The sequence below is a fragment of the Lepus europaeus genome, chromosome 2 (genome assembly GCF_033115175.1).
Source record: "Lepus europaeus isolate LE1 chromosome 2, mLepTim1.pri, whole genome shotgun sequence".
In the NCBI taxonomy this organism is placed as follows: domain Eukaryota; kingdom Metazoa; phylum Chordata; class Mammalia; order Lagomorpha; family Leporidae; genus Lepus; species Lepus europaeus.
In genome coordinates, this window is record NC_084828.1 from 3,205,017 (window position 1) to 3,222,168 (window position 17,152).

The 17,152-nt window shown below is 64.3% G+C and overlaps 1 protein-coding gene across 1 annotated transcript in view; it reads right to left on the reverse strand.

Annotated features, from left to right (window-relative positions):
• PDE9A (phosphodiesterase 9A) overlaps nt 1-17,152 on the reverse strand; it is an 81,338-nt gene that overhangs the window by 15,590 nt on the left and 48,596 nt on the right. The window contains exons 5-8 of the mRNA XM_062175137.1: nt 14,486-14,540; nt 13,392-13,462; nt 4,918-5,002; nt 1,368-1,449 (exon numbers count right to left, since the gene is read on the reverse strand). Of these exons, the coding sequence (XP_062031121.1) occupies nt 1,368-1,449; nt 4,918-5,002; nt 13,392-13,462; nt 14,486-14,540 (293 nt within the window). The remainder of the gene's footprint in view (nt 1-1,367; nt 1,450-4,917; nt 5,003-13,391; nt 13,463-14,485; nt 14,541-17,152) is intronic.

Below are 17,152 nucleotides of genomic sequence, written 5' to 3' on the forward strand. Positions count from 1 at the left end.
GCGCTCTCCGTGGGTCTGGGCTGGGGCAGGAGGAGCCGAGGCGCGAGTCTTATTTTCCTACAGAAAAAGCAGTGGTCCACATGCAAACCGTGGAGGCCGTGTGGTGAGGGGCTCGAACCCACCGCCGGGCCCTGCAGCCCGCAGAGGCTTCCCGAAGCTCCGTGCCAGGGCTGGGACAGAGAGCAGCTGGCGGCCCTGCCGTGTGCACCGCCTAGGCCCCTGCCCACGGGGTCCCTGCCGTCCAAGCGCCAGCACAGAGTGGGTGGGGGAAAGGTGGACAGCCACAGCTTTGCTGCCTCGCCTTCTGCCATGGCTGCCTGCAGGAGACCCAGCTCCGTTCTCCCCGCTCTGCTGCCGCCCAGGGCCCGGCGTCTCCTGCAGCTGAGACAACGCCCGTGCGGAGAAGCCCCGACGGGGGAAGGTGGGGTTTAAAGGTAAGCGCATCTGGGTGCTGAGGACTGTGAAATCCACGTGCAGTTTCCTCATGGGTTTCCCGTGAACTTCTTGAAGACCCCCGCACTGTTCAGGGGCAGCAGAGCTGATGGAGCGGGTTTCCAAAAATTTAGTTGCAAATCTGAGTGCCTGGGGCCGGCGTCGTGGCTCAGGTTAAACCACCAGCTGTGACGCCGACATCCCGTATCAGCTATCCAGTTCGAGTCCCAGCTGCTCTGCTTCCAATCCAGCTCCCTGCTAACAGCCTGGGAAGGAAGCCGATGATGGCCCAAGTGCTGCCCCTGGACCCACGTGGGAGACCCGGATGGAGCTCCAGGCCCCTGCACCCACGTGGGAGACCCGGATGGAGCTCCAGGCCCCTGCACCCACGTGGGAGACCCGGATGGAGCTCCAGGCCCCTGTACCCACGTGGGAGACCTGGATGGAGCTCCAGGCCCCTGTACCCACGTGGGAGACCTGGATGGAGCTCCAGGCCCCTGCACCCACGTGGGAGACCCGGATGGAGCTCCAGGCCCCTGTACCCACGTGGGAGACCTGGATGGAGCTCCAGGCCCCTGCACCATGTGGGAGACCTGGATGGAGGTCCAGGCCCCTGCACCCACGTGGGAGACCCGGATGGAGCTCCAGGCTCCTGGCTTTGGCCTGGCCCATTCCTGACTGATGAGGCCATTTGGGGAGTGAACCAGGGGATGGAAGACCTCTCTCTCTGTCTCTCCCTGTCTCTCTCTACCATTCTTTCAAATAAATAAAGTAAATCTTGGAAAAAGCCACATTTGAGTGCAAACACTACACCACCGTCAGCCATGGGGCCAGGCGGGCAGCAGTGAGCAGTGGCCGTCTCTGTGTCCACCTAAGGATCAGGCACCACCCACAGCCAGGGTGGGCATGGCCCCAGGACGTGACTTCCATCTCACCTTGGGATACGTGGGGACATCACGGCGAGGGGTCAGCTTCTTGTTGTTATCCAAAAAGCTGTACTTGCAGGGACAGCTGGTCCTAAAGAGACAGCGTGCGATGCGTTTGGTGTTCTCAGGGACACGGCAAACAAGCCCCCACCCCCAGTCTGGCCTTGTTGGTTAGGGGAGGAAGTCACCAAGGCAGGGGCCAGCCCTGAGCACACCCCCACCCCCTCCCGGACCGCGGCGTCCACTCGGCTCGGGAACACACACAGGAAGTCGGCGGCCTCACTTCGGGAGTTTCTCAGAGACCTCCTCTTGGGTGACACAGTCAGACGCCCCACGAAACCCAGACCCAGTCACGGGAGGAGCTTGCAAAGCCCCAAGCCCTCGCTTCTCTCCTGCAAAGCCTACACCTCGAGCTCTCTTCTGCTAACAGCGTGGTGGCTACTTCCGGAACGTTCCTGGGCATGCCCGGACCGGGGCCAGCCATGCCCTGCAGCCGCCGGCTTTTCCACCTGACACCATTCACAGAGCTCACTGCATCTGATGGGAGCCAGGTGCAGCCGGGGCCACAGCTCGCATCAGCTGGGTCCCCGGCGATGGACATGCAGGAGGTGGGCACAGGCGGGGTTTCCACCTGACCCTGCTTCCCCCGCCCCCTGATATCAGGGCGTCCCCGCAGGAGAGCCCAGTGTGCTCTGGATGGGGGACCACCTCCTGCCCTTGAACGCAGCCTGGGGACCGCAGTGGACCGGAACATCTCCCCATTCGGCAGGGGGAGGGCAAGGTGGGGGCGCGTCCGGCTAGCTGCAGCTTCACCACGCCGGCGCCAGGGGGCGCGCACCCCAGGGAACCAGACAGGGCGACGCTCAGGCCACCTGTCAACGCAGCCCCCGGGAGCCACTTCAAGCTTTACCAGCGGGAAAGGAAGACCCGCGAATCCTTGAAGCCCGCGTGTCTGCTGTGAGGGGTTCCCGCGACGACAGGGAGGAGCAAAGCCCCCACGCACAGAGACCCTCGCCTCGTCACGGGTGAGCGGCTGTCCTCCAAGCACAAAACCACGCCGGACACCGCCCGATGACCCTCCCAGGCCTGAGCCAGGTCGTCACGAGACCATCAGCACGGAGACGGGCACGGGCACGGGCACGGAAGGTTCCCCACCTCGCGCACCGGCCAGACCGAGCTGTGAGGAAAGCCCACGACCGGTGGACGGGGGCCTTCTAGAAGCATCCGTGAGCTGCACACGCACTAACTGTATTCTGTTTTGTTCGTGATGCTACAGTGAAAAGATCACAACGTAGTATTTAAAGGTTTTTCTTTAAAACTAGGGACTGTGTTCCGATCTAACAGGGGCTGTGGGGGCGGTAGTTGTGGGGCCTCCGGGCCCCAGGAAGGGACGGACCGACTCCTCTGAGGCCAGAAGCCTTCCGAACAGCTTTCTCGGCATCCTGCCCTCGGCGCCGGGCCAGCAACTGTCCCCGGAGCCGCTGGGGCCCCCGGTGTGGCTGGGGGGCTCTGACAGACGTAGCAAGTGAGTCACGAGACAAAGGCCCCTCACGGTCACCCCGGGCACCAGAGGCCCTGGCGTGTGTCCTGAGCTGGGGCCGCCTGCATAGACAGGAGCTTCTACTGCCGAATCCCACCCTCTCTACCCCCACCTCGGGCGGTGACCCTGCCGCGCCGTTGCCATGGGAACAGGCACCCGCCGGCTAACAGGGCAGACGTCCCCGCGGGTTTTCTATTCCGGGCTTGTTTGTGCTTTCCTGGGCTCCCTACCCCGAGGGAGGGAAAAGCTACAGAAATGACCGAGTCTCAGGACAGAGCAGCCCCTTCCGGCCCGGCCACGACCCCCCTGCTGTCCCGGAGGAGACTCAGGGCTCTGACGCCCGGGCTTTGCCGCGCTGTGCGTGTGCGTGGGTCGGCTCAGGGCTGGGCTCAGCCTCACCGGATGCCTTCCCTCTCCTTCCCGCTCCCCGCCCGTGGCTGGAACGTGCTCCCGTCAGGCCGGCATCGTGGGAGGGGACCACTCCGCTCCACCGTGGACCCTGTCCTGGTGAAGCCGCGTTTGCACCAGCCTCGAGCCGGGACGCCGGCTGCGCCACGGGGCCCACGCTGGATGGCAGGGGCCCTGCTGTCCTCATCGTCGGTGCTTGGTGCTCCCTGTTCTGCACGTGGGCGGGGGGGGGGGGCTGCCCAGAGTGCACGACCCAGGGTTTGCTTCTCCTGCAGCTGCGGGCACGCTGAGGCCCCTGGCCCTGTCTGCTCTGGGAGGGAGGAGCCGTGTACCTGCGGGCACGCTGAGGCCCCTGGCCCCGTCTGCTCCGGGCGGGAGGAGCCGTGTACGTGTGGGTGGGAGGACCCGTGTACCTGCCTCTCACCCACGTGGGGCATTGCCACAGCCCACGGCTGGGGATGAAAGCCTGGCGGGCACCGGGCAATCTTCCTGTCCGGCGTCTATGCTGCCGTGAGCCCTGAGAACGTGCTTGCTGGGAAAGGGAGCCGGAGCGCCTCCTCCCGTGAGCCTGCAGCCCCACAACAGACGGCCCCAGCCCCCACGCCCCTGCACCCATGGGCCCTGCCGGGGCCGCTGCCCACACTGCCTGACGTGTGAAGCCACTGCTGAGCTGCCCAGGGGCTGGGCACCGGGCTAGGGCCGGGGCCAGCGTGGGGGTGGGCACCTCCGTGGGCCTCTGGGCTCTCCCCTGCCGTCACAGATGGGGGCTTCGTCTTGTCCCTTCAGAGCCTCCCACATGGCAACAGCTCAGTCACAACTTCTGAGGTCACACAGGAGGTGCTCAGATAGCTAGCTGACAGGGAAGCATGCCGGGATGTGCCCTGATCCACACCCCAGGGAGGCTCAGGCCAGGCCCTCCAGGGGCCACTGGCTGGCCACGCCCCTCCTGCCCCCACATGCCTCCCAAATGCGTGAAATCAGGGGCTGATCCCCAGGGGGCGTGGGCGGCGCCTGCACTGGCGGCTCTGGTTCACTGGCGCCCCCAGCAATGGCAAAGGTGGCATCAGGCTTAGGGAGGAGCCGCGGCATCCCTGGGCCATCCCCCGGGCACCTAGGAGGGAGCAGGACACCAGGACGTGGGTGCCGACCCTGCCCGCAGGTCAGCGCTGCCACCGCACTGCGCCCTCTGTCGGCTGTGAGCACCGAGTCGGCCGTGTCAGCTGCCCCACGCTCCTGGAGGCTCACTGACCCCAGGAGCAGCCCCGGCTCTGAGCAGGTGACCGTAGGCCACAATTCTCTCGTGGCCACCAGTACCATGGGGGTCGTCACCAGTGAGCCGGCGCCAAATCCTTCTTCCTGTCTTTGTTCTCTTTCGAAATTGCTGCTGACTCCTCTCAGGCTGGATAAATTCCTGGGAACACGGGTTCCCCGGGAAGGTCCCCCCGGCACACGAGGCCGCCTCCCGGGCCTCCATCTGCCACCACCGTGCCTCCAGCCAGAGAGCCACGCGACTGAGCCGGAGCCCGAACCGGAACCGGAGCAGATGGGAGCCATACAGCCCTCCCGCCGGCCCACGTGGGCCCGCCCGCGGCTCCCCCGCCCAGCCCTCACCTGTTGCTCCTGGCCGCCAGCTCCTCACGCATCTTCTTAATGTCACTCTTGCATTTCTCAATCTCCACCACTTTGAGTCCTTCCACTGGGGACAAAAAGAAACAGCACGGGGTTACACGGACCTCACAGGGTCCCAACCGGGGCTCCGAGTCCTGGGCAGAAACCGGCTGCGTGCAGGCTGCCCACTCCCCACTCGGCTCAGCCACGCGGCTCTGCCCTGGCAGGCACTGCCCGCCGCCAGCCTGGAACCAGGGTGCCCACCTGTGCTGTCTCCACAGCTCCGAGGCCACACCCCACCTCCCCTCTGTGGGCCCCAACTCTGGCACCTGCTTCTTGCTTTCTCCCTCTGTACCCCTAAGCACCGGCCGGGGACATGGGACAGAGACGTTTTTTATCCCAGACAGAAAAGGAAAGGGGAGACGAGCCTCCGACGCGCCCGCTCACAGCGAGGATCAACCCCGCGTTAGGGTAAAACCGTTCATGTTAGGGTCCCCTGGGAGCTTCACCAGGAGGCACCAAGGACCGAGCCGGCCGCCGTGGAGGCACGTGGTGGCGGACACGGCTCCCCGGCAGCCTGCGCCTCCCGGCCAGCGGCACCCTCGGCAGGACGCGGCTCCCGGCCAGCGGCACCCTCGGCAGCCTCCAGAGCTGTTGGATCAGAGCTGTTCTGGGAGGGAGGGACCAGGAGCTCTGGCTGCAATCGCACCTCAGCTTTTACGCAGACACTGCCCACGATGTCCTTCCAGTCCGTCTCCCAGCAAGCCTGGCTCTGAATCGCTACTAAAAATAAGCACCAGCGGCTTCCAAGGAAAAACAGAGCTGGGATCCGGGCCGGCTCCTACGAGCCCCTCCTTCCCAGGAAGTGCAGCAGCTCCAGGGCACTGGTCCAGGCAGCCCGGCTGGAACCCGCACCGGGCGGGCATCCGAGAAACCTGCAGGGCTGGAGGCCGAGCGAGGGCCTGGCTTCCCGGGGGCGCGGTTTGCACCTGGGCCCGGCAGCCAGTGCGGCCGCTGTCCTGGGTGCTGACTCACTAAAGTCCACGCCACCCTTGGAGGGTGCATTCTCGCACCCAGGACCTGGAAGAAGCCGTGGGACGTCACCAGTCACCTTCCAAGCACCGGGCTTTGGCTCGCACACGGCGGCCTCCGGGCTGCAGGGTCCCAGCCCCACCCCACCCCGCCTGCCTGCGGTTTGCTGATGAGCGCAGCTGGGAGTGGACAGCAGACATGTGACAGGCAGGAAATTCTGGAAAGTGAACCGATGTGGAAGGAGCCGGGCAGGTGGGGAGGGTCCTGGGCGCTGACCACGCCCACCCACCAAGACCCACGGCTGCAGCTCCCGAGTCTCGAGGTTAATTTTCTTGGACGGAAAACTAGGCTGTTAGGAGGGAAGACCAAGCACCTCGAGAACGTTTAAAAAGTGACCCATGATCCCGTGCGTCCAGGAAGACTCATTTCATGTCAGGGGTCTCCTGGGGGCGTCCTCCCGGCTTCCCTCCCCCACCCATGCCTCCCGAGCGTCGACTTCTGCATGCAGTCTGTCCGTCCAGATGTCCACCCCGTCACCCTGTCCACGTCCTACCTCCTCCCCTTCCCAGCTGTCTCAGCCATCTGCCCGTCCTCTCTGGCGTCTCCCTCCCCTCCACCCATCACCTGCCCACCCTCTCCGGTGTTTCCCCTCCCCTCCATCCATCACCTGCCCACCCTCTCCGGCGTCTCCCTCCCCTCCACCCATCACCTGCCCACCCTCTCCAGCGTCTCCCTCCCCTCCACCCATCACCTGCCCACCCTCTCCGGCGTCTCCTCTCCCCTCCCCTCTACCCATCACCTGCCCACCCTCTCCGGCGTCTCCCTCCCCTCCACCCATCACCTGCCCACCCTCTCCAGCGTCTCCCTCCCCTCTACCCATCACCTGCCCACCCTCTCCAGCGTCTCCTCTCCCCCCCATCCATCACCTGCTCACCCTCTCCAGCGTCCCCCCCCCTCATCACCTGCCCACCCTCTCCCTCTCCCCAAGGATCTTTCTACCCAGCCTGCTGGGTCTCAGCAGCCGGCCTCCGGCTCTGTCTCCTTCTCTTTCCCCTGTTGCTCTAAGTAACCACCAAGCCTCCGGGTGGTTCAGGTCCCACTTTGCTGCTCAGTGAGTTTGCAACAAGCTTGCAAGCTCCCCTCTGCTTTCAGCCTGAGGGCTGTGCTAAGCTGGCTCTGGTTCTGATGAGTAATGTTTGATCCCACTGACACCGGAATTCACCGAGATCAGCCCCTCTAAACACTCCCTGGGGTGATGCCAGAATTAAGCGTTTTGGGCGCCCCACAGAACGCCACTGGTTTGACTTCCAGAGGCTCGGACTTTACCACCACTGAGTGTATGAAGATGCCACTACAGGGAGATAAACAGCAAGATGCCAGAAGGCGTGGGCTAATCCGTGGCAGAGGAAAGCCACAGGCCACGGAATGAGGAGCTGGGGGTGGGGGATGCACCTGGGAGGCGGGGCCGGCAGGTGCAGGCACTGCACACCTGGGGCTCCTGGAGCCCCCCCATCCCTCCCAGGGCCTCTGGCTGCCTTTGGAAGCTTCCACGGCCCCTCCCCCACCACACCCCAGAGGAGCTGGCCTGGGGAGCCCAGCCCAGCCAACAGCAAGAGTGGAGGCTGGAGGGCAGCTTCGTCCACAGCCACGGGGGTGTGCAGAGGCCTCTGTCTTTTAGTTCAAATTGTTGCTGACTGATCTGGTTAAAGCTGAGCCTTCCCCAGGCAGGCACCTGTCCTGGGAATGAAATGTGGCCGTCACGTGCTGGCCTGTGAAGTTCCTATCTGCTTGGGCTCCTGCCTGTTCGCGCCTAGGGATGGCGTTCACCCTGGCCAGACGGCGGAAAGCAACACCGTAAGTAACCTGTAGGCACGCGCAGCACTGTATCCTTGCCTGTGGCCGCCACATGACGTTAGAACACCAATCAGATGCGTGTGTGTGGCCACGTAAGGGAGACAGAAGCTACGCCCACACAGAAGGAAGCACCCGTCTCGGCTCCACCTGCCGGCATAAACAATAAAACACTACTTCCTGTAAGGCCCGGGTCTGCCTCTGTCCACCGCTCCTGCTACAGGTGGGCTCGGACCAGAGGCTCCTCCGGCCCCCCAGCACTGCCCGGAGCTGGAGTCCAGCCCACACCGCCCTGTCCGGGCCTCCTTCGTCCTCCTGGACTCTGCCAGGGTCTGGGTGACCTTCTGCGAGCCACAGCCACCGGCAGGAAAGCTTTGCGGCGATTTTCTGGGAGAGACGCTGGGGGCCGAGGAGGCCGTGGCGGGCGGAGAGTGGAGCAGGGGCCTGAGTGGCTCCATCCTGGCGGCCGAGCTCACGGCCTCACTCCCGGCTCGGGCTGCCCGGGCCCGGCAGGGCGGAGCTGCCTCCCACACTGCGCCAAGGACGGCGCTCGCTCCAGAACCTGCAGAAAGCCCACTGACCCAGTGACACAGAGGAGACAAACTCTGGCCCCGCGTGGAGGCCTCTGGGTTGTTGGCACGAACCCTGGTCAGCTTTGCCCCCAGGGGTCAGCTCCGCCCTGGCCCACGCCCAGGGCGCAGTCCAAAGGGCACAGGGAGCAGCAAACCAGGAAGGAAGGAGTTGAATCTCCAGCCAGGACGTGGGGCCCAGCCTGTGCTCCCTGTCCGTGAACTCACGGCTGAACTCCCAGAACCTGGGCTCCCGGGGGCAGCGCAGCAGCTCAGGCAGGGAGGCAGGAGGAGAGGAGAGCTTCACGCGCGATTCGGAAGGGGTGTGTTTCTTTCTTTTTAAAGATTTATTTTTTTATTTGAAAGTCAGAGTTACACACAGAGGAGAGGCGGGGGTGGGGGGGAGGTCCTCCATCCACTGGTTCACTCCCCAATTGGCCACAATGGCCGGAGCTGCGCCGATCTGAAGCCAGGAGCCAGGAGCTTCTTCCTGGTCTCCCACGCGGGTGCAGGGCCCCCAGGACTTGGTCCATTGTCCACTGCCTTCCCAGGCCACAGCAGAGAGCTGGATCAGGAGAGGAGCAGCCAGGACTTGAACCGGTGCCCATATGGGATGCCAGGGCCACAGGCAGCAGCTTTACCGCTACACCACAGCGCCGGCCCTGAGGTGCGTTTCTTTTATTTTTTCTTTTCTTTTATTTATTTATTTATTTTTTTGACAGGCAGAGTGGACAGTGAGAGAAAGAGAGAGACAGAGAGAAAGGTCTTCCTTTGCCGTTGGTTCACCCTCCAATGCCTGCCGCGGCCAGTGCGCTGCGGCCGGCGCACCACGCTGATCCGATGGCAGGAGCCAGGTGCTTCTCCTGGTCTCCCATGGGGTGCAGGGCCTAAGCACCTGGGCCATCCTCCACTGCCCTCCCGGGCCATAGCAGAGAGCTGGCCTGGAAGAGGGGCAACCGGGACAGAATCCGGTGCCCCGGCCGGGACTAGAACCCGGTGTGCCGGCGCCGCAAGGCGGAGGATTAGCCTAGTGAGCCACAGCGCCGGCCAAGGTGCGTCTCTAAGAAGGGCGCAGAATAACCAGGGAGCTCCACTTAACACAGGTCCCGTGCAAGGCAGCTCATCCACACCCAGTGCACACGAGCACACGGGCACGTACAGTACGGCAGTTGCCCCCGGCAGCCCCAGGTACAGCGGCCCATGCAGGGCAGGGCTGTCCTAAGAAGCTGGGCTGGGCAGCTCTCCGGGGTCCGGCTACAGCGACAGCCTTGGGCCGCAGGTGACTCTCACCTCCACCTGCAAGGACCCGGAGCTTCCTCTGCTCCCTTCCTGGACGGAGACCTGGGCTGTCTCCCTGAGACTCAGCACCGGTGTGCGTCCCTGGGGAGAGCCCGTGTGCTCTTGCGTGCTCGGTGTGGGGGAGCTGCTGCTGGTGGCCCAGGGTCACCCGGAGGCCCCAGGAGAGGGCTGGACCCAGGCCAGGTGGGGCTCACCAGCTGCCCCCGAGGCTGCACCTGCTCAGCTGGGGTGGGAGGTGGGCACCCGCAGGCTGACGTGAGGAGAGCTCCCGGGATACTCCCAGCCTGACTCCTTCCTTACCCCACAGAGACAAGCCCCTGACTGCACCCCTAGGGGCTGGTCCCCAGGGCAGCCACAGCTGGCGGGAGCACGGGCTACGCTGACCTCGGCAGGGGGCCTGCCCTTGCTGGGCGAAGAGGGACTCCCAGGTGAGCCACGTGCGTGCAGGGACACCCTGTCTCTGGGGAGGGAGCTAGCTCCGGAGAATTCTAGGCGCTGTGGCCTCCGTCCTCCCCTGGGCTCCCACACAGGTGGCGGCAGGCAGAGCCGGCACATGTTCAGGGCGGTGCGCCGGTTACTCCACGCCCCGGCTATTCCTAGACCCGTGTAGGTCCACCCTGTTCTCTGTAAGGGTGCTGACAACCGGGGCTGGTGCTGTGGCACAGCAGCTAAGAGCTGCTGCCCAGGGTGCGGCATCCCATATGGGCGCTGGTTCGAGTCCCCACTGCTCCACTTCCAATCCAGCTCCCTGCTGTGGCCTGGGAAAGCAGTGGAAAACGACCCACGTGGGAGACCAGGAGGAGGCTCCTGGCTTCAGCCTGACCCAGCCCCGGCCGTTGCAGCCGTCTGGGGAGTGAACCAGCGGATGGAGGATCTTTGTCTCTCTGCCCCTGCCTCTCGCTAACCCCACCTTTCAAATAAATAAATCTTAAAACATAGAAGAGTCTGACAATTAATGAACAAATTGCATCTTCAACTTGCATGGCTCTTTCTGGGAAGAGCGACGGAGACGCTGGAGCTGGGGGCAGGCGACGATGGAGGAGGAGAAGCCGGGGCGGGGCCGGCACTGGAGGGGGCCACGCGGGGCCTCCGTGACGCCTCACGCCCGTGTGGGTGGGCAGGCACCGGGCAGGGTCTCCTGTGCTGTTGGCCAAAACCCTTCCGGAGTCTGGAGAGGCCTCTGCTCTCTGGGTTTGGTAGGGAGCCGAGCTCGCCTGCTGCACGTGGGGCTGCCATCTGCACACGCGTGTCCTCCTGCTCATGTGTGTCAGCCTGGTGTCTGTGCACGGGGCCTTCTTTAGAATGGTGCTTGGCTGGAGCTCCCATGGTCAGCCAGAGGTCTTGAGATGGGGCCATCCTGGGGTCAGGGTCTTTAGAGAGACAGGCAGGTGACTTGGCGGGGACGCTGGGGAGGGGGCAGTGGGGCCTCCAGAGCCTCCAGGGGGAGGGGCCCTGCCCACACCTGGGTGCTTCGCGAGAACAGAGCTGGCAGGTGAGCTCTGGGTGCTGGAGCAGGCCTGGGAAGGCACACTCCTCCGGCCTCCCTGGGGCTGGGCTATCAGGGACACAGCCGGCTCTGTCAGTGACGCGGGGGCCCCATGTGGTGGGGGGCGGGCGACGGCTGCACCGCGGTCCTCATGGCACCGGCTCCGTGTGCCGGCTCTGTCAGTGACGCGGGGGCCCCATGTGGCGGGGGGCGGGCGAAGGCTGCACCGCGGTCCTCACGGCACCGGCTCCACGTGCGTCCCAGACGTCGTCCTTGCTGCGTGAGCACCGGGCCTGCTCCCAGGAGCTGCCCAGAAACGCTTTAGAAAAAAATGCTTTTTCCTGCAGCCACTGCGGCCTCCCGGAGCCGAGCCGCCCGGGGCCTCTGCAGCCGGGGGTGCGGGCGGTGATGCGTGCCGAGCACCGGCACAGACGCTGAACGCGCTTGAGGGGTGACTCAGCCCGACTGCAGCCTCCCCCCCCCCCACAGGGACGCAGAACCGAGGGCAGTGCCGTGGTCGGGCAGTGTGAGCGGATCCAGCACAGGTGCACGTGGGGGGTCTTCCTAAGCCCCCGGGAAATGCACGCTGGGAAAAAGCTACACGTGGATTCCGAATATTTTTGCAGCAAAACAAACCCATCTTTTAGTCCCAGTTTTGAGCCACCTTCCGGCTTATTTCAGATGAATCCAGCTTCTCGCGATTCTGAGTTTTTTCTTGAAAACTGAGAGCTCTGGGGAGCGACTCCGAGGCCAGTCACCCAGGTTTTCTGGGGCTGGCGCCACCCGGCCCCTTGCCCGGGTTCTGCTCACTCAGCCCCTGCTAACAGACGCGGGCCCGGCCTGGGCACCGACAGAGCACCCTGCCTGGGACACGGGGGCCACGCGCCGGCCACTTGGCGCCGGACAGTGGCACAGAGGCTGAGCACCAACCGTTCTCCTCCAGAACCCGGGCGTCTTGGCCACGGACCCACCACACAGGCTGGACCCCTCCGCTCCCCCGGCCTCTGCTCTCCGCGTGTGGCTGGGAACCAGCGACGTCTCCCTAACGGCGGCGGAGGCACGCGGCGTGCGAACGCCGTCACTGGTGCCCAGGGCCCCGGCTCCACGTCCTCAGCCGGCGCCCACAGCGCCCGCAGCGCCCCAGAGCGTCAGCCTGGCCGGCCCGAGGCTCGCGTTGTCGCCGTTCCGGCCTCGGTTCACATCACAGATTTGCAGGCATCACACAGAGAAAAGATGCCGCGTCTGCCTTGGCCCCCGACCCCGTCACTGTCACGCGTGGTTCATGTCTGTCACTGTCACGTGTGGCTCATGTCCGTCACTGTCATGCGAGGTTCATGTCCGTCACTGTCACGCGTGGTTCATGTCTGTCACTCTCACGTGTGGTTCATGTCCGTCACTGTCACGTGTGGCTCATGTCCGTCACTGTCACGCGTGGTTCATGTCTGTCACTGTCACGCGAGGTTCATGTCCGTCACGGTCACGCGAGGTTCATGTCCATTACTGTCACGCGTGGTTCATGTCCGTCACTGTCACGCGTGGTTCCTGTCTGTCACTGTCACGTGTTGTTCATGTCCATCACTGTCACACGTGGTTCATGTCCGTCACTCTCATGTGTGGTTCATGTCTGTCACTGTCACGCGTGGTTCATGTCCGTCACTGTCACACGTGGTTCATGTCCGTCACTGTCACACGTGGTTCATGTCCGTCACTGTCACGTGTGGCTCATGTCTGTCACTGTCATGCGAGGTTCATGTCCGTCACGTCACGTGTGGTTCATGTCCGTCACTGTCACGTGTGGTTCATGTCCGTCACTGTCACGTGTGGTTCATGTCCATCACTGTCATGTGAGGTTCATGTCCATCACTGTCATGTGTGGTTCATGTCCGTCACTCTCATGTGTGGTTCATGTCTGTCACTGTCACGCGTGGTTCATGTCCGTCACTGTCACGTGTGGTTCATGTCCGTCAATGTCACGTGTGGTTCATGTCCGTCAATGTCACGTGTGGTTCATGTCCGTCACTGTCATGTGTGGTTCATGTCCGTCACTGTCACGTGTGGTTCATGTCCGTCACTGTCATGTGAGGTTCATGTCCGTCACTGTCATGTGTGGTTCATGTCCGTCACTCTCATGTGTGGTTCATGTCTGTCACTGTCACGCGTGGTTCATGTCCGTCACTGTCACGCGTGGTTCATGCCAGCACAGGCTGGGACATGAGTGGGAGAGGACAACATGCACTCACATTCCACACGCTTCTCTAGGGCTGCCAGGTGGTCCGCGACCTCGGCCTTCAGCTCGTTGATCTTGAATGCTCTGGGGAAGAAGAAGACAGAAGGTGAGAGAGCAGCTCCCAAGGCCACGCTCGGGCCAGCGCAGGCCCACGCGGGGCGGGGCTCACGGCGTCCCAGCGCAGGCCCACGCGGGGCAGGACTCACAGCATCCCTGGAGGAGAGACTCAGACACCATGGGCTGTGTCTCCCAGGACAGCGACAGCACCCTGGCCTGCCCACGGTTGGCACTCCTGGGCAGGATGAGGTCCTCCGATGCTGGACTCCGGCCGGCCCAGCCCCTCCCCGGCCCTGGTCACTCCCTGGGTGCCTCGACCCAGGTGTGGGCTGAGAAATCGGTGGGTCCCTGTGCCCTTCCCCCAGGCCCGTGGCCCGAGGGGGCAGCTACAGAAACTGCAGAGGGGGGGCCCGGCCCGGAAGAAGGGGAGGCCCCGCAGGGGAGGCGGCTTTTAAAGAGACGCTGACTGCCTCCCAGCAGAGCTGCAGCCACACCAGGCCGCGCTGCGGGGCGACCCCTGGGCGTGGGCCCCGCGGTCAGGCAAGCGTTTCCTGGACCCCACCCAGGCCAGCCTGCCCTCCACTCCAGCGGCTCCACGGTGCACCAGGCAGGCAGGTGACACGGCCACACCCGGCTCCCATGCCACACAGCGAGGGGCCACCTTCGCCAGGAAGAGGGATAGCGCCCGTCTCTGCTCAGCACGGGCTTAGGAGACTCCAGGGGGCCCGTGCAGCGGTGTAGTAGGTAAAGCCACCACCTGCGGGGCCGGCATCCCATATGGGCTCTGGTTCGAGTCCTGGCTGCTCCACTTCCGATCCAGCTCTCTGCTATGGCCTGGGAAAGCAGTGGAGATGGCCCAAGTCCTTGGGCCCCTGCTCCCACGTGGGAGACCCGGATGAAGCTCCTGGCTCCTGGCTTTGGCCTGGCCCAGCCCTGGCTGTGGTGGCCGTTTGGGGAGTGGACCCGCAGCAGGAAGATCTCTCTGTCTCTGATTCTCCTTCTCAGTAACTCTTTCCCATCAATTAATTCAAGGAAAAAGGCGTGGCATACCTGGAGAACTGCTCCGCCACCTGGGCCAGCAGGGTCTGTACGAGCTCTTCTCTCTCTACGAAGCAAAGGGGAAAGACAGGTAGAGGCCAAGCAGAGCCCCACGGCCCCGTCCCGCCCCGGCCGGGCCTCCCCGGGGGGTCTTCCCGCCCGGCCTCCGGACCGTGCCAAGCTCCGGACCCCTGTGCACGGGCCCTCGGCAGCACCCACGGCCCCCGCCCCGTGCCTGGCTCCAGCCACACACAGCAGGCTGGCCCGGGGCTCCAGGAACGGGAAGTTTTCCCTTTGCGTCCGGGCCCGTTTTATGGGGGCAATTACGGTGACAGAGTGAGCTCTAGGCAGGTGCCCGGTGCCAGACACCGCGTCCTCAGGGTGGCTGTGGGAGGAACAGCAGGGGTGCGGCGGGTTTGTTCCTCTGTGGCCTGGCCCGTGAACCTGGGCTGGGCGGCTGGAGCTGTGAGACTCCAGTCCCAGGCTGACCGGCAGCCGTCTCGCTCCCCCTGCTCTGACCAGGCCCACAGACGGGCAGGAGCTCAGAGCGCCGTTCTCCATGGCGATTCTTGGCTCTTGGGGGAGCGAGGGCTCCCACACCCCACCGGCCGCTGGCTCAGGCCGTGTGGCCCCAAGGATCCACACAGGTGTGGCCTGAGCTCGCCGACCAGGAGCAACACACACGGGACCTGGCCAGGCCCAGGAATCCAATTTGGCAAAGGGACTCAGAGACTCAAATGTTGGGACCAGCATCTCATTTCCAGGCACGAATCACACGTGTCCACACAAAGTGCTCGGCCACCCCAGGGGTCGACAGCGATGACAGCCTGGTACCGGGGAACCCCCCTGCTGGGAGACACAGCGGCTCAGGAACGCGCGTGTCCGGTGCTAAAGTCAAGAGAAAACTTGTTGGAAAGCAGTGACATACAGGACTTTAACTTCGCACTTGCCGTCTGGATCGTCTACAATGAACCGACATTAATTCCACCAAAAGAAAACAAATTCAAGCTCATGACTCTAAACCAGGCCTCTCTCTGAGTTCCGTCACTGCCAGACCCTGGCTGTGCCCCTGGGCTGAGGGTTCGCGGGATGTCACCAGCTCGCTCTCTGATGCCTGCTTTTACAGCTGCCTGTGGGCCCACGCCGGCCTCACGACAAACAGAGTGGAGCTGGACAAGGAAGCGCTCTCCCTGGCCCCCGAGACGGGACCCCCCAAGCTCTGTCAGATTCTCACACCAGCAGCGGCATTCCGAGCCCCGTCTCTTCCCGCCGCAGTGCTGGGGCCGGCATTTATGCTGTGGTCCGCGCGGGGGCTACGGCGAGCCTTGTGCCGCCCATGCCCGCCGTCAGCTGCCCCCAGAAGGGCTCGAGGTGCCGGTGAGAACCCCCAGGGGCCACGGCCCAGGTGGAGGCACTGGCACCTGCGCAGTCTCTGCCGTGGGCACGGTGGATGTATCCATCTCCTTGGGGAACACACGGTGTACGTTCTTTCCCCAAGATGCCCGAGCAGAGGCCAGCGACACCCACACGACCCCAACACAGCCCTGGTCCCGAGCCGGAGCCCCTCCCCCACCCTGCACAGCCACGCCTGCCGCGGCCACGTCTCCTCCCTGGGGACTTCACACCGAAAACCGACAGCGAGACGGTGCACAGGCAGAGCTCAGGATGGAGCCCAGCCCATGGAGCGCCAGCCCACGTCAGCCACAGGCTCCGCCTGTCAGTCACGGGCTCCGCCTGTCAGTCACGGGCTCTGTCAGTCACGGGCTCTGTCAGTCACGGGCTCCACCTGTCAGTCACGGCTCCGTCTGTCAGTCACGGGCTCTGTCAGTCAGTCACGGGCTCTGTCAGTCACGGGCTCCGTCTGTCAGTCACGGGCTCTGTCAGCCACGGGCTCCGCCTGTCAGCCACGGGCTCCGCCTGTCAGCCACGGGCTCTGTCAGTCAGTCACGGGCTCCGCCTGTCAGTCACGGGCTCTGTCAGTCAGTCACGGGCTCCGCCTGTCAGTCACGGGCTCCGTCTGTCAGTCACGGGCTCCGCCTGTCAGTCACAGCTTCTGCCTGGCACGTCTGTCTCACTTCACTGCCCCCACTGTGCACATGGTCAGTGGGGGAGTCGGGCCAGCTCTGGGCACTGCCTCCAGGCTGAGAAGCAGGGGTTCCTGCATGAATGTCCCCAATGAGCTCTCTGTCCCCACAGTACCTGGGGGACCTCAGGGAACCTGAAAGTCCCAGGTTTGGGGTCAACAAGTCACTTTGCACTGCAAACATCAACAATGGCCCGAGCACAGACCATGAACAAAACCTGACAGGACCCAGGGCCCCTCGGCTGCCACCCACGGCTGCAGGGCCCACTGGGGTTCCTGGCCCCGAAGCACACTCGGGGGTCTCGCTCTGAGAGTCTTCTTGGGTGTGGGCCGTCACAGAGGACGCGAGTGCATCGCAGGGCCTCTCCAGGCCTCCGGGTCTTTGAGAGAAATGGGCGGAGCAGAGACCAGGGTGGGAGGAAGGGACGCCCACAGGAGCCACACGAGCTGGGGGGGACGGAAGCCGGGAGGGGCGCGCGGGGGCTCATGGACACTCGGCCGCTCTCCGAATGCAGCCATCGCAGGACAGCTGACCACACGAGGCCGTGTCCAGGAGCCTGGACCCACGCACGCTCCACCGCGCTCCCTGGTACCCT